At 38.1% G+C, this 23,530-nt stretch overlaps 2 protein-coding genes across 2 annotated transcripts in view; one reads left to right on the top strand and one right to left on the bottom strand.

The window, feature by feature from the left end:
* Positions 1-6,403: 6,403 nt before the first annotated feature.
* On the top strand, positions 6,404-10,284 carry LOC144638991 (uncharacterized). Its single transcript, XM_078498259.1, has 4 exons — positions 6,404-6,451; positions 7,448-7,757; positions 9,039-9,140; positions 9,555-10,284. Exons 1-4 carry the CDS (start codon positions 6,404-6,406, stop codon positions 9,791-9,793), a joined length of 699 nt encoding a protein of 232 aa, XP_078354385.1. The 3' UTR covers positions 9,794-10,284.
* A 487-nt stretch (positions 10,285-10,771) lies between these two features.
* The window catches only part of LOC144638034 (uncharacterized), a 44,013-nt gene continuing 31,254 nt past the window's right edge, over positions 10,772-23,530 (bottom strand). The window contains exons 3-7 of the mRNA XM_078497141.1: positions 23,109-23,185; positions 22,189-22,462; positions 21,319-21,431; positions 14,108-14,172; positions 10,772-12,988 (exon numbers count right to left, since the gene is read on the bottom strand). Coding sequence (XP_078353267.1) covers positions 12,835-12,988; positions 14,108-14,172; positions 21,319-21,431; positions 22,189-22,462; positions 23,109-23,185 — 683 coding nt within the window. The 3' untranslated portion in view covers positions 10,772-12,834. The remainder of the gene's footprint in view (positions 12,989-14,107; positions 14,173-21,318; positions 21,432-22,188; positions 22,463-23,108; positions 23,186-23,530) is intronic.

The following is a 23,530-nucleotide window of genomic DNA, read 5'->3' as shown; positions in this document are numbered from 1 at the left end:
GCATGTATTTCTTCGCCAAATACAGAACTAAACTCCTAAAATGAGAATGAGAATTTTTGTGAAATTACGCCGAAACACTTTAAAGCGGGCAAAGATGGCGAGATAGAATCCGTTACCAATAATTGTAACAAATGTTAAAAGCACTGTAAGAAACACCATTACAACTTCGGTAGCAAAAGATTTTTCTTGAATTTTCATTTTGCCGTGTGAGTCGAAGAAAAAAAGGCTGCAGCGACGAGAAGGGATCTGACCATCTACTTGTTCTCAAACAAATTTTGAATTTTATATTCCCACCACGCTTATTTCGTGAATGATTTAAGTAAAGAAAAGAAATAAGAAAAAAATGCAACACCACAAGGCGCTCGAAGACTGTTTTTTGTGAGAAAAAAAATCTTCTTTTTTGTTTTTATTTTCACAATTCTTGGGCAATTAGCAAATGGAAACGACTATCAAGTGGAAACTCAAAAATGTTTTGTTTTACTTTATCAAACGCAAATGGAGCAGAATATCACAATGAGTTCATGAACGTCATGAATCACCTCGTTACAAAACGGTCTTAGCCTGGCCATTCTCATGCTTAGTTGTCAGTCAACTAAAAAGCGTACGTACAACTGCTCATAAACAACCTGCGTATTTTTCATAACAGTTACTGATAAAGTGTGTTTCATTTTTGCCTAAAATATTCTGTTAAAACATTAGTAAACTGTATCACATAGTTTTGGTCAATGTCATTTCGTTTTCACGAGATTTTGAAGCATGTTCAGTTTTTAGATTTGACTCACAACGCGCTGAAAATGCGAAAATACAAATTTGCATTTCGCGTACGAAAGGTGTGAAGTGGAGGCACAACCCTTTTAATTTATTTGAGCAGAACTTTTAGTTTAGATAATATACTTTTCGATTCCTTTTGCAAATCGCCGAAAGTTGTATACTCCAGTTTAAATGTCGTTAAGTTATACATGGTGTTGTTCGTCCGTGAACTTTACTCAGTACTATTTGATGGCATAATGACGGAAAAGACCGGACGAACAACAAATGCTCCTAACGATTAGGTTGGTTTTCGTTGAATTAAATAAAAATTCCCGAGCGGTAGAAAATCTAAACCAAACAAAGTACAGATTCGAAAAGTAAAGAGTCAAAAAGTTCAGTTCCAAGTTAGTTTTTAATATTTTTCTGGATCGATTAAATTTGTGGTTGTGGAAGGACCGTGATGAAAAAAAAAATGAAAACGGTGGTTGAATGAATCGCCCGCTGAATTATATCTTTCCCGAGGGATAGATAGAAAACAGAGGTTTGGTGTAAGGCCTAAAACTTGAAAACTTTCGTTAGGTTGCTAGTTTTAATTCCGTCCAACTGTTGTAATTCATGAATGGTTGGCCGTTTCTTCGGCGTTAGAGCCGTGATAATGTTGCTTTTAGTCCTTCATTCCGGAACGAGTTCATTCCATCCCCATACATTTCTCTGTATCTGTTTACATGATACCGAGACGAAAGTCAAGTCATTCCGGAATGAGTTCATTCCGGTTTTCATTCCGGAATGAAAGTTTCGTTCTGGAATGACATTTCATTCTGGTATCATGTAAACACAGAAGAACGAATTTCGTTCCGAGACGAAATTGCAACTCATGAAACCGCATACGGACTCCACAGTTTGAATTCAGAGCGAAAAAACGTAATAGCATTTACTTTTTAGCCCAAAGAAGCAGCTCTATGGTCAAATTACTCGTTAAAATGCAGATACGGCAATTAATGGGCACAAAAACATGTTTGCGCGAAACATGCGCCAGATTGTTTTGATCTCGCGCGAAAACCGCGCACGTGCCACGTGAAAATGCCTTTGGTTGAACCAGTCGACTCTGTCATGTAAATGCAGAACGAACTTCATTCCGGAACATTCCGGAATGAAAGTCATTCAGGAATCATGTAAACAGGCGCTTAGCCATGCCACCTTTGACATCCAGGCAAGTAAAATGGGAGTACTCGTAAAATGGCCGCTTTTGCTAAATGAAAATTTCTTTGATTTGAAAGAAACCAATCCAAGACATGGGTTTTTAAAACGTTGGAAATTTTGAAAAATGATTACCAAGGCTTTTGGATTGAAAATAGTTTCAAGAGATGGTTCTCAAGGCATTAGAAATGATCGTAAACACGGCGGTTTTGGCGATCGATGATAAACTCAGTCAGATCGATTGAGCAAACATTATTTAGTTCTCTTCTCACCGAAGCTACTAATTTTCGAGAGGATTCGCACATTCACTTAGAAGTCAACAACAATCATACAAAGGTACCGGACATCTATCTTTCTCATTGTGTTTGCTTAGTTCCGTTTTATTGCTTTAACTAAATAAATTCTGATTGCAGTCGATGATTTAAACTGGTTTACACCGTATGCAAGCGAACACTAGTGTTTGCTGTTTTCTTGTTTGCTATCGTTATTTTTATAGTTCTTTTAAAATGATCACCTCTAAAAATTATACTAAAACAGTTATTCACCTCAGGCTCAGTGATTATTGTTAAATAATCCCCTCGACTTCGCCTCGGAGATTATTCAGCAATAATCACTTCGCCTTCGGCGAATAATTGTTAAATGTTCATGAAAGTGAAAAAATGTAGAGTTAAGGTATCACGGAAGGAAAATTGGCGTTTTAGTTAGATCAAACAAAAACAAAAAACAGTTTTATTCAGGCTTTAATTGAATATGACGTTTGTTTTTTAATTAGCAAATTTATTGCTCTATTTTCAATATCAGCAGAGGTTCTAGGCTACAAGAGACTAGGATGTTACAGGGTCAACTGGCAGGAAAAACGCCCTCTGCATCATCTGCTGTTTACAGATCGTGACGAGTCCTCGCCGCCTAAATATAGTGGCATAAAATATACTAAGGAGAATTACGATCGACGTTATGTTTAATATTTAGCCAAAAGATGTGAAACAGAGTGCAAGAAATTTGGTTATGAAGTTTTTGGGATAGAGAAATTTGGTATGATGTTCTGTTGTTATGGATGATCCATGCGCCCGCTCATCAAAATGGTCAAGTCTACAGATATGCATCGTAGAAAAATCAAGGTTTCAAAGCGTTCTAGGGAACCGGGCTCGCCCTCTTCCCCACCAAAAAGGGCTTAAGAGCAAAACAATTTTTAACCCTTCCTGACAATTCGTCACAAATTGGCCAAAAATTCTGACAATAACTTTGTGTAAAAGTTTCTTCGTCTCGCCATGTGAAATTTGAAGGATTCGTCCAATTTTTTAAAGATTATTGGGTAAATTTCCATGTTAGTTAATAAATCACCCGTCTGTCTCGATTTCTGTGTATGTTACGTGATAACTTTAAAAGGAATGGAAATGAAATATAATTACTGGAATCTAAACTTTATAAGAAAAACAAGGTAATTTCGATCGACTTAGACTTAATAAACTAGAAATAAAAGAACAAGTACTCTGGTTAGTCTGGTAATCGTTAAAGGTAGAGAGATACAATTGATAATCGGAAAAATAAATTATTGTGTTTTTCCCCACCTAAAACAATATTTCGTGTCCATAATGACGTAGGCACGGAATGTGTCTTTACTACCCATTTGCTTTAAGCTCAGAAGTACTTAACACATTCATGAATGTTTTTGCATCCTCGAACAGCCGAGTGTTATTCTGGAGATGGTGGACTGGCAACATACAATATGGATGGACCAACTAGACAGTGCTTTACATCCAACTATAAAAGGCCTACTCTGGGACCCAAAATCGCCCAAAGTCGCCCAAAATCGCCTAAAGTCGCCTACAGTCGCCCAAAGTCGCTCTAAGTATAGATATTTTCTGTAACAATGTTTTATGGTGTACCAGGATGATTTCCATGTACATGTATACCAGAACTGTACTTAGGTCGGTCACCTAAAACTGCCTAAAAGGTCACCTGAAATTGCCTGAAGTCGCTCAAAATCGCTCATAGTCGCCTAAAGTTGCCCAAAATCGCCTTAAATCGTCCAAAATCGCCCGTAATTTTGGACATAATAAGCTAAAATTGCCTAAAGTCGCCCAAAGTTACGGCGACTTTGGGTCCCAGAGTAGGCCTTATAAACCATGCGACCTGCCGGAATCATGAGAAACTCAACCTTGTGCTGGAACTGAGAATACCATCTTTGTTTACCAGTTAGAAGAACGTAAGTATGTACAGGGTAACTTTTCAGCACGAAATACTACGTGTGAAAGTATTTATACATTTGGAAGTCACTATAGAAGAATACAAATTATTGAGTGTTTTCAACGTGTAAGTTTGTGATTATGTCATTTGTCTTTGCAAAACGTTTCCACAGTTTTGTGTCTACTTGCGTTGATTTTTTTGTCCTCGAGTGCTTATAAATTGTCGCTATCGAAGAGATGTGTTTGAAAATGATTAATTTAATATTGATCTTATAGCAAGTAATTCATCAATTTCATCATGTTTTTCTGCAATAAAAACGACTCCTGCGACCACTTCAACAACGAAACCCACACAGACCAACCAACCCAAAACTGGAACACCAACAAGTAAACGGACAAGCCAAGCCTCCAAACGTAAGTTTAAGTGTCGTTATGTAAATTACAGCCGGAAGTTGACAGCTGCGTTGTCGCTTATGTATTTTACATGCAGTAAAGATAAAAACGAAGAATTTCGAAAATCAGACTTAAGAGGGACACACGAGTATTTCCGTTTGCCTTCTTCCTTTCATTCCTGTAAATTTCACTCCCTATCAGTTCTCGGTCGACCACAGTTAAAATTTTGATTGACAGCTGAAGCATCGAATTGTAGTTTAGCTCAGTTTGGAATAAGTCGTAAAATATATTTCTTACTGTGGCATGACAACATTGACTCAACATATGGAATGGTCAGTTAAGTTTATTTTATTTTCTATATAGCATCCCTCATCCTAAGTTCTTTGGCAACAAAGCCGACACAACCTAAAACAACGACATCTACAATATCTAGCAACAAGGGAACGAATCCAATAACAGAACGTAAGTGAATACTACTAATGCTCACTAAGAGTTTTAGTGCGAACTCCAATTTTGTTGCAATGGAGAAGATGAAAACCCATCAGACCGGGGTGCTGAGCACTTTTTCGAGGGACTAAATTGCACCTTAAACCATTTAGAATAAATGTTATAAACACTCGTTTTATGACAGTTTACCTAAGGTGTTCTCTTCATAACCATAGTTATATATTTTTTTGTATTTTTTCTGTAAAAGTAAAATCTACATCTTTAAAGACAAAAGGACCATCAACGCCTAGCCTTTCCAGGGGCGGATCCAGGGGGGGTGGATTGGGTGGCTAGCCACCCCCCTTGATCCACCAGAAAAATGAAATAATCATATTAAAATAGAAAAAAAGGACAATGTTCATCCACCTTTCATAGTCAGGCGGCCGTTCAGAGTTAAGGACCGCCATTTTTCCAAGATAGGAGATTTTCGACAGCCTGTTTTACGAACTTCTGCCTTAATGTAACAAAACATGTGTGTATAATTTTCAAAAATTAGATTCCTTTTAGCTTTCAAGAGTTGATTTAGCCTTGCTGGAATAATTTTCTTCTCCATTTACATAGTTTTTAGCAAATTTTCTTACCGTTTTTTCGCATTGAAACGATTTTACAAGCAAGCAAATTCGCCAAAGTTGTCCCCAGGCCACTTTGCCAAGGGCTAAAAATTTCCACGCACGTGGGTGAGCAAAAAACCCCGCATATCTGTTCTTTCCTGTAAGTTCGTGGCCTGTAAACTTTAAATTTAAAACACTGTTCATTTTATAAGAACTAAACTTTTTCTCCGAGGAAAGAATGTTTTGCCAAATTATCATAGAAAAAAAGTGGTTTAATAACCTAATTGACAGCTGTATAAAGCTTCTCAGAATCGCGGAAATCACGTCTAGTGGCTTTAACTTTTCAAAATTTTCTGAGGGGGCATGCCCCCAAACCCCCCTAGAGAGGATGGAGCCTACGGCTCCATGTAATATGGGCCTCAAACCCAAAATTAATTTGCACTCCCACTTTCAAAGAACTGCCAATAACAAGCCTGAGACCTCCCCTCCCACATGACAAAACTGGGGTTTGAACAATATAGTAAAACAAATATTGGTAAGAAGCCACCCCCCTTTGCAAATTCCTGGATCCGCCCCTGCTTTCTTCAAGGCCAACTAGGTTACCAACCACAAGAAACACTTTGATCTCTAGAAAACGGAACGCCGCCTACAAAGACACCACCTAACAAGACAACCCGAAGACCAATTTGTAAGTATGAAATGCTGACCTCAGTACGTTGTTAATCAATTCAGTAGACATTAGGGTTTGTATTTTATATACATTTTATTTGTGTTGTTTAGTTTATTTTAACTGATTGTATTTAGTTTTATTATCCTGGGTATAATCTTAAATAAAGCAAGATGGACCTGCAACGGACTGCCGTATCACCCAGGAACACTCCTACTGAGGTGCTTCATGATGCAAAAAACTGCAGTTGAGGGCCGGTACTGACAAGTGATGCACTTAGCTGGCGCAATCCATCGAACTGAAAGATTTGAACTTTTTTTTTACATGATTCTAATATAGGTGTTGTTTGTGACCCATAGCTATAGATTACTATCAGCTCGATCTATATCAGAGTCATGAAACAAATAAGATAAAAATACTTAAAAGGTAACGAATACATGTTACTTTTAAATACTTTTACTGTTCTACGATCACTCGCAGAACAGTAGGAACGAGTGCTTCGCCGCGGCCAAGTTCTGCTGCAACAAAACCAACACGTCCGCAAAAAGCGAAACCGACATCAACCCGTCTGCCAAGCAGCAAAGCTACAAATCCAGCTACAAAACGTAAGAGGGAAAACCTTATTTAATCTTTTTTAATGCTTAATCATAAGAAAAAAATATGCTTTTACTAACTAGGCAAGGTAAGTCTCAATTACTTCTCCAAATTATGCGGGTAAAAGACCAACGCGCCATATACTAATAGGCCATTGCTGAGTTCCCCTTTGCCTCAGTTTCAAAATGAGTCTACGTGCGAAACCATTGAAAAGAAATGAGTTTGATTTACATGAAAATAGACGTGTATTTTAAAGACACTTTCATGTGAATGGTTTCGCACGTAGACTCGTTTTGAAACAGAGGCAAAGGGTAACTCGGAAATGGCCTATTAAACAGACATTTTATCTTATTTAATCCATTTACTGATAAGACCGGTTTCCTAACTAGTCATGAAAGCTTCTAACGGGACCACTGCAAAAGGGCATGTTTGAGTTCTGTTGCTACGAGACCAAAGCGTCTCATAGCTACTACAAAAAACAAAGACTCGTAAGCCATCAGCAAAGCTACTGTCACGGTCAGTGAACAAGACGTTGGTATGAATATGACAAGGTCTACGCTGTAATCTTAAGAACGGGTTTAGTTGTTAATAACTGAACCTTCCGGCATTGCTTCTCTAACTAGTTACTAAAGCGACTCCAGGGGCCACAGTTGCACAAAGCACACATCCCAGGTCTGTTGCTACGAGACCAACACGTCCCGCAGCAACCTCACGGAGCAACTCTCAGTTTATTTGTAACCTGTAGAACGGACTTTTTCCATAAGTGCCACACCACTGTTCTTCAATTACAAGTAGTTACTAAAGCAACTCCCGGGACCACTGCAAGAAGCACATCTCCGAGATCTGTTGCTACGAAACCAACACGTCCCGCAGCAACCTCACGAACCACAAAGTCATTGCCTAGCAGCAAAGCTACTATCCCGGTTACAAGACGTAAGTAAAATTACATTTAATGGTAACATAATTTAATGATAACCCTTCAAAACTAAGCCTTTTCAACCAGAGTTTGTTGTTTCTTCTGCTAGTTACCAAAGCCACACCCGGCACCACTGTAAAGAGCGCTCCTCCAAGTTCTATTCCTACGAGACAAACGCGGCCAACAATTTCTACACCGACCACAAACTCGTCGCCTAGCGGCAAGGGTACAATTAGGGCTTTCCACAAGTTGCTCGGCAACTTTTTGGCAACTTTTCATGTTTCGAGCAACTTTTTCCCCTTCGAGCAACTTTTTCCTCTCGAGCAACTTGTTGCATTTTAAGCAATTTCCAGACCGAAGATTTCCGAAGATTATCCGAGTGTTGTTCAAAGGTCATAAGAACGTTTCCGAAGATTTACGAAGTTTGCCGAACATTTTCGAGGAACATCTAAAGACGTTTCAACTTTCGGCTCATTCTGCATTATAACATTATAAAACTCACCAGCAAACATGACGTCATCGATATCTTCACGATTTTTCTCAGTTAACGAAATTCTTGTTAGTTAACAAATTTTCCCCTTAAGATGTTATTTAGATACTTCTTTTGCTGTTAAATTGCATAAAACTGCTTAGAAATCAAAGGGAAATTAGCATATATTTAAAGAAATTCTCTTGATTAGAAGCAGCATTTTGGAGTTTTTGAAGCAACATTTGAGCAACTTTTATTACCAGAAGCAACTTTTTTGGATATTTGGAGCAACTTTTGAGCAAATTTTTGAGAAATTACGGGCAACTTTTTGGGAAATCTCGAGCAACTTGTGGAAAGCCCTAGGTACAATTCCAGTAACGAAAAGTAAGTGAGGAAATCATTACGATTGGAGAGCTCCCAAGATTATGGTCAATTGTAGCTATAATGACTCTATTATGTCTCATCGAAGTTGAAATTGGTTTGTATATAAGAACAGTGATGACACCATATCGCAAAGGTCATCAATTATAACAGATCAAAGTGAAATGTACGAGTCTGCTTTGATTGGCGTAGTTCCACCAGTACGAACGTCCAAAAAACTAATAAAAAGAATCAGCAGAAAGATCTCAAAAACGATAATTGTAGTAATTAGTCTGGCGATGATAAGTCTGATGTTACTCTAATCATTTTTCTAATTATTCATAAATTGGAATTTTAAATAGAAGTGATACAAGATTCTAACTCAATTTTCATACAAATGTTATAAACTTTTTTACTGGTAATTAAGTAAGTACAAACTGTGAGCATTTTTTATAATTGTTTTCATCAGTAACCACCTCTGCCAATCCAGGAAAGACACCTGGTGTAACATCTTCAGCGATTCCAAGAACATATCCAACAAAAGGGATTTTCAGCAGGCTCCAAATACCATGTAAGCTTCTTTAAATTATAGATTTCTATCTGCTATTATATTAAGACTTGTCGTTAAAGAGAATGACAACGAGAACAACAAACACAATATAAATAACAAAATAATGTACAACTTCTAAGATGATAGCGGATGGAAATGATTTTTGAGAGACTTATTGACTTTATTGTGAAACACATGCATGTTACGGCTTCATTTGACTGAGTGTTTTACGTTCAGTCTACGTTCAGTTGTTGTCATGTGATCTTTAACAAGCATGCTGTTTAGTAACTTGAAATTGAAGACAATAATTGTTACTTTATTCAAATAAATGCGATTGACGATAAAAGTACTGGAAAAATATTCCTTTCAATTTAACAGGGATTTCACACTAAATAAACACGAACATGATTCCAACAATTTAATCCACATCTGTAGGTTGTATGGCACATAGTACACCGATCTCTTTGGTCTGTGCACCTCACTGTCAAACATCATGTACAGCGGTTTGCCCTCCAGCCTGCTGTGTTGCGGCGCCTGCGCAGTATCCTGGCGTTTACTCCTCACCAGTCCTCCCGCTACAGCCAGTTTACACGAATCAGTGTCCTTCTCCTTGTTCGTCTTCATGTGCTCCAAGGTGTTCTCCAAAATGCCGCTGTAATGCTGTCATCTACTGAACTCTAATGTACCTAAAACGGAAATTAATTGGAAGAAAAAGACCCAAGAAGAAGGAAAAGTTACGAAGAAAAGTGCATAATCGCCATCGACTGAAAAATGCCATTAAGTTGAATTGAATTGGGTGAGATAAAACTGATGGTTATTGATACTGGCTCGTGTTAATGGACTATAAACGTAACGCTTCGCAAGACAGTATGCTTTAACTTCGATTTTTTAGAGAGAAATGACAAATGAAACTGTTTGTTTTTGCGATGCAGCGAACAAGACAACTGACACAATGATGTCTTCAACTGTGATGATTTAGCGTAAGTCAAAGTGATTTGTTTTCGAATTTAAAGAAAAATGATTGAATACCATGAAGACATGCGAGTGTATAATCACAGGTTTAAAAGGCATCAACGATTACGACCCTCAAGAAGTTTGGGCTGTTTTAGGATTTGAATTCTACCCAACACAGCTTAAGAACACTCTATAATAAAGATGTTGACGGAAGTCTTCAAACTCAATGTAATTGGGGCATTATAGAAATGAGAATCAGTGCTCATGTCACTGGCGTTCTTAATTTCAACCTGGAGAGAAACAATAGAGATTGTACACAACATGGTGAGCTTACTAGCGACAGAGCAACCGTGTTATTGCCTTTTGTTTTAGGCCGCAGAAAACGACACTAAAAGAATTTAAAGAAAGACCATAGGTTTATACCCACTACGAAAAGTACAGCCCACACAAACTCACACAGACCGGTTTGGAGAAGAACAAGAAAAGTCCATAAAAGATTTTTTTTAAAAGTAACAGATATTACTCTGAAATGTTTTTCTAAGAAATCTTATGAGTGCTAATAGACTGCATCAGTTAAGGCCAATGTTTGTGAGAGAGAATGAACGACTTTACTAAAGATCAACTAATTCCGACAAACTATCACTTTCTTAATTACCACTGCACCACCTCTTCATCCCAGAAGTTCCTCAAAGTAAATTTAACTATTATGAGCTCTCTAGCGGCAGCCTTGTCTGCAAGAGCAAACAGGTTTATTGCTTGTTGTTTCAGGCCGCGAGAAACGGCACTGATGGAATTAAGAGAGAGACCAAACTTCGACCCAGGCTTTAGACATTTTCAGAAATTAAAAACAAAACAAATCAAAACAACTGACTGTCAGTAGTTTTTTGCGCCGCAGACGTATATAAAAATTAAAAATAGAAAGCAGGTTTGGGTAAGTTTGAATATTTTCCACGATCATCTATGCGAAGTCCCTTTTATACATCTATTTAATTAAAATTAGGACTCAGTCCCCTTTCACCCAGGTGAAAATTCACACAGGGTATCGGCATGGGTTTGAACTCCGCTGCTAAGGCTTCTAAGGGTTTTGTTGCAGAAATCACTTCATTAAATACGTACTGATATTTACTCACTGAAAGCTGCAAAGTAAATTTTCGTTCGCAAGCCGACGTAAACCAATCAAATGGCGCGTATCGCTGTTTTCACGTGTGAGAAAAATGATACGTCCAATCGGCACCGGAGGTAAAATTAGAAAGAAAATGACCTGGAGTAGAATCGAAAAAAGGTTTATAGTTAGCACTGAGGTTCGAGATATCGGGGCTCAAGTGTTCTTCTACTGATCTGAATGAATACTTGCTAAATAATACTAAAACACTTTTTTCCTAGTCTTGCTTTATTAAATTCTGTCAATCAGTTAAATTAATTCCAAACAACTATGTAATCACAACAACTTTCCAAACCAAGTTTAGCACCGATTTTTTAATAAAAAGCAACAACAACTCTTTAAAAAGCTCTAAAAAGCCACAAAACTCCCAAAAGCTCCTAAGCTCAGAGAAACTTCTCAAAAGCGCTAAAAAAACTCAAAAAGCCTAAAAAACGCAAAAAAGCTTTAAAAAGCTCAATAAAAGCTCTACAAAGATCTTCCAACCAGCTAAATACCCTTTCCTCCGTACCTTGTTAATCTTAGCAACAACTCTGGCGAAACGTTAAGTATTTAGAGGCTTGTATCAGAAAAGGAAAAGGAAATGAAACAAGGAGCGAGTAATATGTGGATAATTCGAGTTAAAAGTCAGAGGTATCTCTAAAATTCTGATGGCGTTAAACTCTTCTTTAATTTGCGTTCCTCTTTTTGTGAAATTAAACCAAGGGGAATAGGCATTGTCAAAAACGTGTGTGTTGTTTTTTACCAACAAAAACAAGAAATAAAAATGTCAAACAATAAAACAGTTCTTAAAAAAAAAAAAACAGCAACAACCAAAAACCAAAAACAACGACAAGACTGAAACATACATACTAACAAGCCATGAAGCAATCGTTCTGTACCAATTAAACAATTTGTTGCTTAGATTAAAGCCAGTATCCTGTTCTTATCATTATTAAAGGAACTACTTCGAAGTTGATTTAACGTTGATCTGATTTCAAACTAATCGAAGCAAGACCTAAACTACTAGTACAAAATCCAAGTCCTTGGTCAAGTATCCAGTCCGGTCAGCGGCTTTGAAGAGCTTCGATTAAAACTCTTCATCAACAAAAGAAAAAGAGAAATGAAAATATCGTTCTCTACTCCCAACTAAAAATAAAACGTCTATTACATCTATCGCGACAGTTAATTACATTACTTGCACGTTGTGCCGATCTAGGACATAAATGAAAATAATTCACTTTTTCTAATATTTTTCCTTCATCTATCAAAACAGGACCAAAACTATTTTTATTTAATTCAACTTGTTTTGCTCAGCTCGCAATGATTAAAACTTTTAATCGAGAAAAAAAAAAACCTTTAGTAAATAAAGAACCTACTCAGTCTGCCAATCAAGTTGTCTATCACTCTCCAAAAATGTCTACACTCACACTAAAGATCCAGTAATATGGCAACATTTCTTTTAACTTGTCTCGCAACATTGTGTGAGACAAGTTACAAGAAAATGTGCTCCGTGTACGTTCTTATCTCTAAACATTCTAATAAAACAGACATCGGTCACGTTTCCATCCTGGAAATAACATGGTATGGATTTCCGGTCTCCCAAAGTGTTTTCCCCAGATTTTACTCGGAGTTGCATCTGCATTCTTTGATAATATGAATCTTCTTGCTTTTGTAATCCCCGGTGTATACAGCCTCTGTAGTGTAGTTGGTGGCAATACAGGCACCAGCTTTATAGGACATACAGTATTTACACCCGGAATCGGCCGTCTTATTCCTATTGAAAAAAAAAGAAGTTATATTTAAATTTTTACTTGTCCTCAGGTCTAACGCGAATCCATAAACCTTAATCTAAACTCAAATTTAAACCAAAAAGCAATTTTGCCTTGCCCCCTTACCTTAAATTTTCCCCTTAGAGATAGTTTACACTACTCTCAGCTTAAACCAACCAAGAAAATCCTTTCCCTACCCTCTAACCTAAAGCCTTTCCCCAACCTTAAACCTTAAACCTGTAATATAACATAACATAAAACTGTTTGTAGGTTTTAACATACAAGCTAAAACTTAATGATGTTTTAAAATATTCTTATTAAATGTTTTGTTATTACTACTATTTTATTATTCTGTGCTAAATTTAAAATTTTATTTTGGTAACAATTACTTAATATTTTATTTGATTTTATTCATTTTATTATTTCATTTCATTTGTGCTGCCTTGTGTTGGACGTGGCTGCATCGCAGTCTGTTGGTCCCTCAACGCTAGTGCAAATTTTATCTTTGTTTTAATTTTACTCAGTTATTTCTGTTACTTTTGCCATTTCCTGCACTACCTTGTGGTAGACGTGGGTGCATTGCAGTTTGTTGGTCCCTCAACGTTAGTGCAGAGTTTTATTTAATTTCACACTTTTTAGTACTGCCTTGTGATGGACGTTGGCTGCACTGCAGTTTGTTGGTCCCTCAACGCTAGTACATTTATTATTTTATTTGACATGTACATACAACATTTCCCCTTCCACATGCATACTTCTCCCCTCCTTATTCCCACTATTTTTAGTGGAGACTTGGGAACCCATTAGCTTGGGATTCCATACATTAACACCTGGGATGCCACAAAGGTTGCTAGTGAAACTACTGGTTTTGTTTGCTTGTTTTTTTTTTTTTTCGACACCAGTTGGCAGCTGTAGACATCGTCACGCGTGACTGGGTAACGCAATCATCAGTGAATTACTATTTCTAAGAATATGATAGTTTATCAAGACAATACCTTGCACCTGCAATCCGCTATAATCTTTTCTTAATCCAGGTAATCTGTTCTTAGGACGTGTTTTATTCAAATTTGAGAACACTTTGTGTAGTTACGTAGCCCATTTCATTTTAAGCAGATAAAATGACGCACCTATCAAAACAGTATCCACAGAAATCGGGGCAGCCGGTTCCAACGCACATTCCAACGTCTTTTTCCTGAAAATATATCAATAAGAGATTCTTATAACAAATTTTAGCGAAAACAAAATACAGTTGAATCTTAATAACTCGAACCTCCCGTGAACTCGAACCGCTTCATCTTCTTTTAACAGCCATTAAAAAGCTTTCGCCTGATTAGCATCCTCGGAGACCCAGGGGCAGTTAGTGGGGGCGACGGGCAGCTTATCGGGACAACGGGATTTTCGGGCGAAAGTTAACGCCCCCACTAACTGCCCCTGGGTCTCCGAGGATGCCTGATTAGGCGCTTGAAATCCGTCACGGATGGACTAAGTTTGATTACAGGCAGCAACTCATTCCACAGATGTCGCGCTATATTGAAACGTCCTTTGACCGCTAGCAGTTCGGAAGAGTGGCATGCTCAAAGTTGTGAGTTCCTAATAGTCCATGTCGAGACGGCGGCTCTTCTGATGCGCTTACTATGTACTTATTGACTGAGTGGGAGGGCCGGACGCGCGAGGTCCGTGCGTCCTGACCGAGAGCCAAATATTTTCCCGTCCGGCCCGACCTAACTCAGTCAATAAGCATTTTATCATATGACCACTGAATTTTTTTGTTTTTCTTTCGTGGATGAGTTCGTGGATGCAGACGCGGCGGCCCGTTTCGCGCGCATTTTGAAAAGCCAATGGTATCGCGTAATTTGTTTGAGAAGCCAGTAAAGTGCATTTAAGTGTCATTGTCAGTAAGAACCGGGCAAGCTCCACGGATTGAGGTTGGCCGATTTCCTTCAAACTTTCAGCATTTTTTCTCTATCGGATAAGATTACGATCGGTGCTATTTTTAGTAAAATAAAATAAATTCCTTCGGATTTTGACCACCCCCTAGTTTTTGGAGCAAATTAAGCAAGATACGGTGGCAAATTTATGTCAACTTCCACGGCTAATTTTACTAACGTCGGATAACCCTTGATCATTTTTACGACTGTTACGTATTGTCCGGCATATAAATAACTCATTTCTGTAATATAAACGATTTTGGATAAAAAGCTTTACTTTGGCTCGACTCCAAATATTTGCATTTGTTGGTTATCAGATGCAAGGCAATTTTTTGCAATTTTTAAAGCCAATTTTCTCCAAAGTGCGGCAGTCTCTTTTGAAACCAAACATATCTTTTATGAGTCCGTTCATAAGTCTAAATAAATCCGCAAACTCTCATTTGGCAAGTCAAAATCCCGTCGTGTGAACTTCCTCACAAATTGACCTAATTAGCATAATTTGATCTAATTTGCATAATTGTTGATTTCCCAGAAAATTGTCACGCTTTTTTGTTTCATGTTGAAGGTGTTTATTAACTTCTTTTTTAGTATTAATAAGCACGATAGACTACTTTCTGAGAATAGTAGGTATATTTAAAAGAATTTTCCCACTTACAAAGTAAAAGTCTATCCTATAGGCTTCCTAAGAATTTGACCAGACTTGCACTATGCCTATTTTTTTGGGAAAACTTTACTTATGTGCTGTTCAGATGCAAACGATAATACACATCATCGTATTTTGTTTATTATGAAACTGATTGGTTTTTCAGGCGTAGAAAAAGTCCCCACGTTCGGACTGTTCGGTGTCTGATCATATGCTATATTGAGTATACGACTGAACTGAAATGGCATTTATAACTAACAAGATTGACAGAACTAGTTAATCTTCATAACCAAACATCATGCCAAAAAGGTGGCCAGTTTAGTTACGCGTTGCACGCAAGAAGCTTGTTACTATACTTAAACCAGAATTTAATACACGTTTTAATATTGTTTCAATTTTTTTGTTTGACAACGTGACAGTATATAGAGATTGTGTCAACAAAGCTGATTAATACGCTATTTTACTTTTGTTCTGTCGGGGACGAAAAATGAAATATTTTTTATCCTTGATCACGTCTATACAGTGACATTTCTTACAGCATGTAGAACTATAGTCTAAATACTAAGACTTTCACCTAACTAGTAAGATAAGTTCAGAGCTGAGTCCGAATGATTAATTTGGGTAAGAACATCGATAGGGAATAACAGAATACGAATGACGAATTTTTACTGTGGAATTATAGAATAGGGCACCAGCAAGGTATAACATAATTATAATAGAGCTGTAATAATGGAGATGCTAGAGCTGGTTAATGAAATCTCAATTATTCCTCTTCACCCTTGCGTTTCTAACTAAAATGGCAGTAGATGTCTTTGGTAACTACATCTACACAAATGGCATGAATAATAAAACTTCGCAAATCCAATTTTGATATCTAAACAACAAAAGAGAACACTGACGATTCTACGTAGCTGGCGGTTTGTTGGCACGTAATGAAGAAAACAGGCTAAACTAGCCAATGGGTATCCTCGCGATTTTACATGTATTTAAAATGCCTGTCATCTCAGAGACTCTGTGTACCTAGCTTACAAGCCTTAATGGAGACGATGGGTTACAAAAAGCGACATAGGTGCATTTGGGACAATTCAGCTTATGTTGTAGGTTCCTTGGCAGAGTGTCCTCCACCACCCATCCAACATCTCCTTTCGACATCCTTTGTGACAAAATTATTAGTTATTAGCAATAAGCTTTTAGTTAAGTTACTTTTGAAAGCATGTACAAATTTCGGAAACTGCTTCAATGGCCTCGATGAAAGTCTTTTCTTGATAACGGTCCGCTTGTCATCAGATGTAGCTGCTTGCAGATTTCTTTCAGGACAACTAGTTTGAGATTGCCAATTTTGTTGGTTTTAACAAGGTCGCAAATTAACAAGAAACAAAAATTGATGGCTTTGCTTGCCCATGTCATCCATCAACAAACTTTTGAGAGTGTCCAAGGCCATCTCCGACACCACGGTGAATGTCTTCCTTAGTGATTTCCTCAGGGTCAATACCCCTATAGCGCTGCACATCTTCTTGGCGTAAGATCATGCTGCTGCTCTGTTGTGCAGTCCTGCTCTCTCCAGGCTTAAAGGTGAGCTGACCATCCTCGTTTCTAAGCATCTTCGTCTCCGTCGTTACCTGCAAAGGATCGGCCTTGTTTCTAGTTCTTGCACGCTTATCGAATTTTTTATTCAAAAATGTCTGGACGTTATCCGCCATTCTGGTCGAACACACAGGTATTAAAACAATAATAACAACTAAAATAGCGATCGCAACAATGGTCACCGAGAAAGTCATCAACATCGTAGTCGTGACAATCGACTTTTTCTTCCTCCTCCTCCTCCTCCTCCTCATCGTCATCATCATCATCATCATCATCATCACCATCTTCTTCTTCTTCGCATTTCATCAACATCTTTACCATTATCGTACCACGTTTTAATGTGATTTGCATTTGCAGGGAGCCCCCATGTAGTATAATTTAGCCTCCAAAATGGTAAAAAGGAGGCAAGGGGAGAAAACATTCGAGCGGTTTCCGAAACGCTTTTCGTTCCAGACCTCACGCCGGCTACCCACGTATTTTTTTTTGTTCCAGACCTCCTATTAGTAGAACATGTTTTAAATTCAATCATAGGATAGAATGCAGGGACATCATATTATTAATTATTTAAAATCAGCGAAGTGGCAAATTTGAATGAAAGCGCCCCAAGAATACGACAAGAAAGAGCCTTAATCGGCCCTGTAGAGAATCTTATTCATTTGCCATTAAGACTCTCTTTAATATATATAATAAAATTTCGACCTCTGAACCCACAGCAGAGTACATTATCTCCCCTACCTCCCTGTCACACTAACCCTCCCATCAACAAGATAAGTTTCCCTAACAATTGGCTCCCTCCCAACATGGGTATTCGAATAAATATAAAAGTAACCAGCAACAAATTATATAGGTTCCAACCATACATGTATGTTTACGCCTACCCAGTTCCTTATATTCGGAGCACATATTAGTTTATACTTACCAGAGCCAATGGGAACAGTGGTGAATTTGATCTATTCTTCCGAGTATTGTTTGCTTACGTGGCGTGGCATCTTTATGCTTTCCCGCGGTCCTCGATGGGTTTGATACGAGCATTGTATTACTCTTTCTGTGTACCCAATTTGCAGTCAACTTTTTCAATGTCTAGGATAAATTATCATGGGCATTTATGTGTCATTTGTAATAACAATGTGCCCAGCTCGATTCAGGATCAGATCAACCTTGCTAATGAGCCCTAAGCTGACACCCAGGCTTATAAGACGTGAGTCAGATAGATAGCTAGTTAATCATGATAGATGGATGGATGAATGGACGGACGGACGGACGCTCCTTATTTAAAGATTAGTCACCAGCACAATCTGCGATTGTGTGCCCTCTAAACTACAATATATTTTAACGTGTTGTTCCTAATTAGCTTTCCCTCTTCACTTTTAGTATGAAAAATATAATTCGGGATAATTACATTATTGGTTACAGAAAACGCCACAGCATACTAGTCGCTACAGGAGCGGCGGAAATAATTATACATTCCATGTTAAAAAAAAGCAAACGAACAAACAAACGAAAAAGCTCTATGTAAGCATGCCCACTAAACTGGAAAAGAATTGTCATAAACACTTGAAGAGAGCATAGACGCCTTCAACATGAAATAACTCAAACGTTACAATTTTTCGGGGAGACATGAATTTCGTTGACAAATCAAGTTTGGTCAAATTTCTAGGAAGTTTGTAGGAAAGAATTTTTGCTTTGTAAGTGGGAAACTTCTTTTAAATATACCTACTATTCTCAGAAAGTAGTCTATCGTGCTTATTAATACTAAAAAAGAAGTTAATAAACACCTTCAACATGAAACAAAAAGCGTGACAATTTTCTGGGAAATCAACAATTATGCAAATTAGATCAAATTATGCTAATTAGGTCAATTTGTGAGGAAGTTCACACGACGGGATTTTGACTTGCCAAATGAGAGTTTGCGGATTTATTTAGAATTATGGACGGACTTATAAAAGATATGTTTGGTTTCAAAAGAGACTGCCGCACTTTGGAGAAAATTGGCTTTAAAAATTGCAAAAAATTGCCTTGCATCTGATAACCAAAAAATGCAAATATTTGGAGTCGAGCCAAAGTAAAGCTTTTTATCCAAAATCGTTTATATTACAGAAATGAGTTATTTATATGCCGGACAATACGTAACAGTCGTAAAAATGATCAAGGGTTATCCGACGTTAGTAAAATTAGCTGTGGAAGTTGACATAAATTTGCCACCGTATCTTGCTTAATTTGCTCCAAAAACTAGGGGGTGGTCAAAATCCGAAGGAATTTATTTTATTTTACTAAGAATAGCACCGATCGTAATCTTATCCGATAGAGAAAAAACGCTGAAAGTTTGAAGGGAATCGGCCAACCTCGATCCGTGGAGCTTGCCCGGTTCTTACTGACAATGACACTTAAACTGCGATGTGCGTACAAAGTTTTTGAACTTCTGTTAAAATTGTCAACGAAATCTCCGAGCTTTAGCTCCATTCCAAGAAGATTTAAATCCGCATAAGTTCCTCGTACATGATTGCAGTTAGTAGAAATTTCAAAGGAAACGTTTATGAAGGACTACAACAAAGAATTTGCAGGACGTTTCGGCTAGTCGTGCTCGTCTCTCAGCGAAGACTGAATTTCTCCTGATTGAACAACTTAGCGACTTTTTTTCTGAGCTGAAATTCACAACTGGTTTGAACGAGAGGATTAATTAATTTTCCAACAAGAAGGATTTTGGATGTTAAAACAACATAATCTATGAAACTACATATAGACTTGGAAAGGGATTGTACTGGCAGTTCAGGATTTTGCTTCGCTCCGTTTCCTTTCGGCTTCAAGTTGTTTTGTTTACCGCGGATCGGAGTATTCATGAACGTCTGCTGTTGCTGCTTAGTCCTTGAATTCGTTAGTTCCTCGACGATGTTGAGCTCTGCATTACAGTTGATGTCCGAATTGTGCTTAAAATGCCGGCTTCGTGAAAACAAGCGGGAAACTGTGTCATATGCGGTTAGTCGTAAACATGTACTCGCATTTTGTTTGCTGTGATTTTAAAATTACGCAACAGAAAGAGAAATTTGAGTTTACTTCGCATTTGCATTTTTTCTTTAATGTTTATCATGACTTCAAACCAGGATACGTTTTTGTCCGATTTTTTTGACGGCTTTTATTTCGATTTTATTGTTGCGGTCAGGAGTATTTTTTCATCATTTGCCAGGTTTAAACACGTTTTGTTTTAATTTCTGCGCCTGTAAATAACATCCTTTCTAGATAGTAAAGTTTTAATTAACATGTTGGACATTCTTTGCTTTTTAGAAAAATCTTAACTATCGTTCATCTGAATTCAAAGCTGTGGAATCAACTGGTTCCAATTCCGGCATCTCCTGGCAGTAGCGGGGCCGTACGCTTTTCTAGTAGGGCCGTACGGCTTTTTCCGGCCCTGCTAGAGCGAGGCGTACGGCCCTCATACGGGACTTTTTTCATATGGTTTTCCAAGGAATTTGCGCGCGGGTCCGTACGGGTCATATGATAAAAATCGTTATGCACTTAAAAATCACAACAGCAAAACGGAAATTAAGTTGTTGCCTGACTGGTAGCCAGAAAACTTCAAAAATAAGTGACTTGCACAAGCTCTCACCTGAGCCCGCGATATGGTCGTGTGAAACCGGTCGGCGGATAACTTATTTTGACAGCTGTCAATTGAACATAACATGAATCTTCAATATGAAAGAAAACCAAGGCGAGGCTGCATGCCTAGGTCGACCTAGGTCGTACGCTCCAGCGAACCATGCCGCTAGCCTATTAATATGACCATGAAGCTAAGAAAGGAATGCATGCGTTCTTTGAGTATGGTGCTATAATTGGAAAGCAGATCAGGTGGACGACATCTCACTTGACAAATGTTACGACGCAAAAACTAACATACGCAATATGAGATTTACACGACAAATGTTTTTTACAGGAAAGTATAACAACGAAACCTTCGTGAAAGGAAAAAGAAAAAAAAGGCTATAACTATCTAAACTAAATCAGTTAACGTACTTTAGTGCATTGGGCGCAGACAATATAGATATCACAGTTTTGGTTTTTAGAGGTACGTCACTTTGCTTGACCTCTTTTTGGAGGAAACGCGTGAGATTGGCCACTGGTCATTTTCCCGATTGAATGCTGAACAGAGTTGAGCGCTATTTTGCGCATGCCCAACTGTTCAGGTATATACCTCTTGGATCCAGCCCTTCTCCGTCTTCCGCTTGTAAACTTCGCGAAATGCAACACGCTGGCATTCGGGACGCACGCATCCACACTTCTTGATGACAGAAACACTCAGGTCACCTATTGCAAAACAAGTAAAACTCGTTATAGCCTCTCTGCGCAGTGATATAAAGTGTATAATTTCTTACTGGAAATATTGGCGTGTTTGTGTTGTAGGGTTGCTTTTTTCGTCCTTAAGAGGTGTTATAAAAAGTTCGATTGTGTTTGCATGAAATGTTGCTGCCTGATTAGAGATTTGACATCATCTCATATTTAAAAAGAATGGAAAAAAGAAATAAAATGGATATTTAGCTTTCACTTTGAAATAAGTAAGAAAACAATAAGTATTCCATTTTCACTTATTTTTTTCCGGCGTGGATAAGATACTGGGAAAAAAATTGTGACCGAGGAAATGAGTTATTGGGTGAGAAAGCACTACAGCTGTGTATTACGTCGCCGAAGGGGAGGTGGAAGGGTAGAAAATTCGCCCGGACTTCCCGGCTTGCATATCTCTTTCAAAATGCGATTGTTCACGTGGCGATTAAGCATTACATAACGCAACTATATATCTATAAACAAACAGGGTTATGTAATCCACGCACTTCTAAATTCCTCGTCATAATTATGAACGAGACTAGCGAGTTAAATTTCGGAACTTATTTGGTAACCTGTACATGTTCCAACGCCTTTTTTTCTACTTGCCGTTCTTTGCGCTGATCCCGTTTTGCGTGCTGCTTTCAAACTTACTGAACGCCTGGAACTGGCTATACTTTCCGATACAATCCAGCGACATTTACAGAGGAGCAACTGCAGTACTTTCCTTGGCATTTAAACCTACCGTTTGGCCCTGTGACGACTTTCTTTTGACTATCAATAGCTTTGCACTCATGTCCATCGATTCCACAAACACCAACGCAGAAACCAACATCGTGACGGCGAGTGTACGTCGTTCCCTTAAAGAAGGTTTTGTAGAGGGACAGGCGACGGCAGGGACCGGATGTATGCTGGTAGCCACACTTCCGAATGACAGACTTGTATTTTGTATCACCAATTAGTTGATAACTCTTGCTTACCATCTCCGTCGGAATGCAGGAATAACCTTTGGTATTTCCCTGCGATTAAAATTTTTGGTAAAGGTCGACTTTGGAAGCCATGATTGCAATGTATTTGGACTTCTTGCAAGGGGAGCCAGTTAAAACATCGATTAAGCTTATGCTTAATTACAGTTTCAACTTTGCTTAATCAGGTTGAATAACATGCGAGACAAGCCTGACCATGAATGAGAAAACCCGCTTTAAGGCAATCAAGATTTTTTACATAATAATGGATTGATGTGTGGAGAGAAAGAACTCAGAAAAAAAATTCTAAGTTCACAGATGGGACTCGAACCCACGACCTTCCGTACACTAGTCGGACGCTCTAACCACTGAGCTACTGAGAACTCTAATGGTGAGCAGTGGTCATTTGTGGGTGACACAACGACTGCATCACGCAAATCACATTATGTCAATGAACACACACATTTAACTGCATCACGCAGTCACGTAGTCATCTCAGAGTAAATAAATAAATAATAATGGATTATTTTCGAAATACATTAGAAAACTCTCTCTTATTTTAGCCATAATAGGAGGACAAGAATCGGGAGGAAAAATTCAGAAAAATTACTAAAAAAAACTTTAAAAGTCAACCAGCTAATTTGTCATCATTCACAGATATTTAAGGTTTAACTCTCTAAAAACGGTAAGCGTGGCATACCTCAGTGGGGACATTGTTCTTGTGGCAAATTTCCTTGCAGCGTCCGACGTCTTCTGTAACATACCAGTAAGTGATGTCTAAACAAAGAGATAAAAAAGGTAAACGACAGAAGCTGTTATTTAATGTATTATCAACTCTATTGCACGCCACTGAGGATGCAAGAACTAAAACTCCCAACATTTAAATTCTACCATGCTGTATTGTGACTCGATCAAAAAGGTTAACTTCATGTGGATAAAACTGACCGTAGTCCCTCAAGAGAGTAAAAAAAGAAGAAAAAACAAAGCGTTATACGTGTACACGATTTTCTTTAACCCTTTAAGTCCTAACAACGCATATGTGCGTGGAAAATACCAGCAGTGATTGAAAAAGCTCTAGCTTTTACATATCTGGGCACATGATAGTAATGACTGCTTTTTATG

The sequence above is a fragment of the Oculina patagonica genome, chromosome 14 (genome assembly GCF_052425735.1).
Source record: "Oculina patagonica isolate OP01 chromosome 14, crgOcupat, whole genome shotgun sequence".
In the NCBI taxonomy this organism is placed as follows: Eukaryota; Metazoa; Cnidaria; class Anthozoa; order Scleractinia; family Oculinidae; genus Oculina; species Oculina patagonica.
This window is presented reverse-complemented; position numbering and strand designations above follow the sequence as displayed.

Coding starts and splice junctions, on each gene's coding strand:
- LOC144638991 (XM_078498259.1), top strand. CDS start 6,404: ATGGACCTGCAACGGACTGCCGTATCACCCAGGAACACTCCTACTGAG. Junction 6,452..7,447: donor CCAGGAACACTCCTACTGAG/GTGCTTCATGAT, acceptor TTCTCTAACTAG/TTACTAAAGCGACTCCAGGG. Junction 9,141..9,554: donor CAGCAGGCTCCAAATACCAT/GTAAGCTTCTTT, acceptor CCACATCTGTAG/GTTGTATGGCACATAGTACA.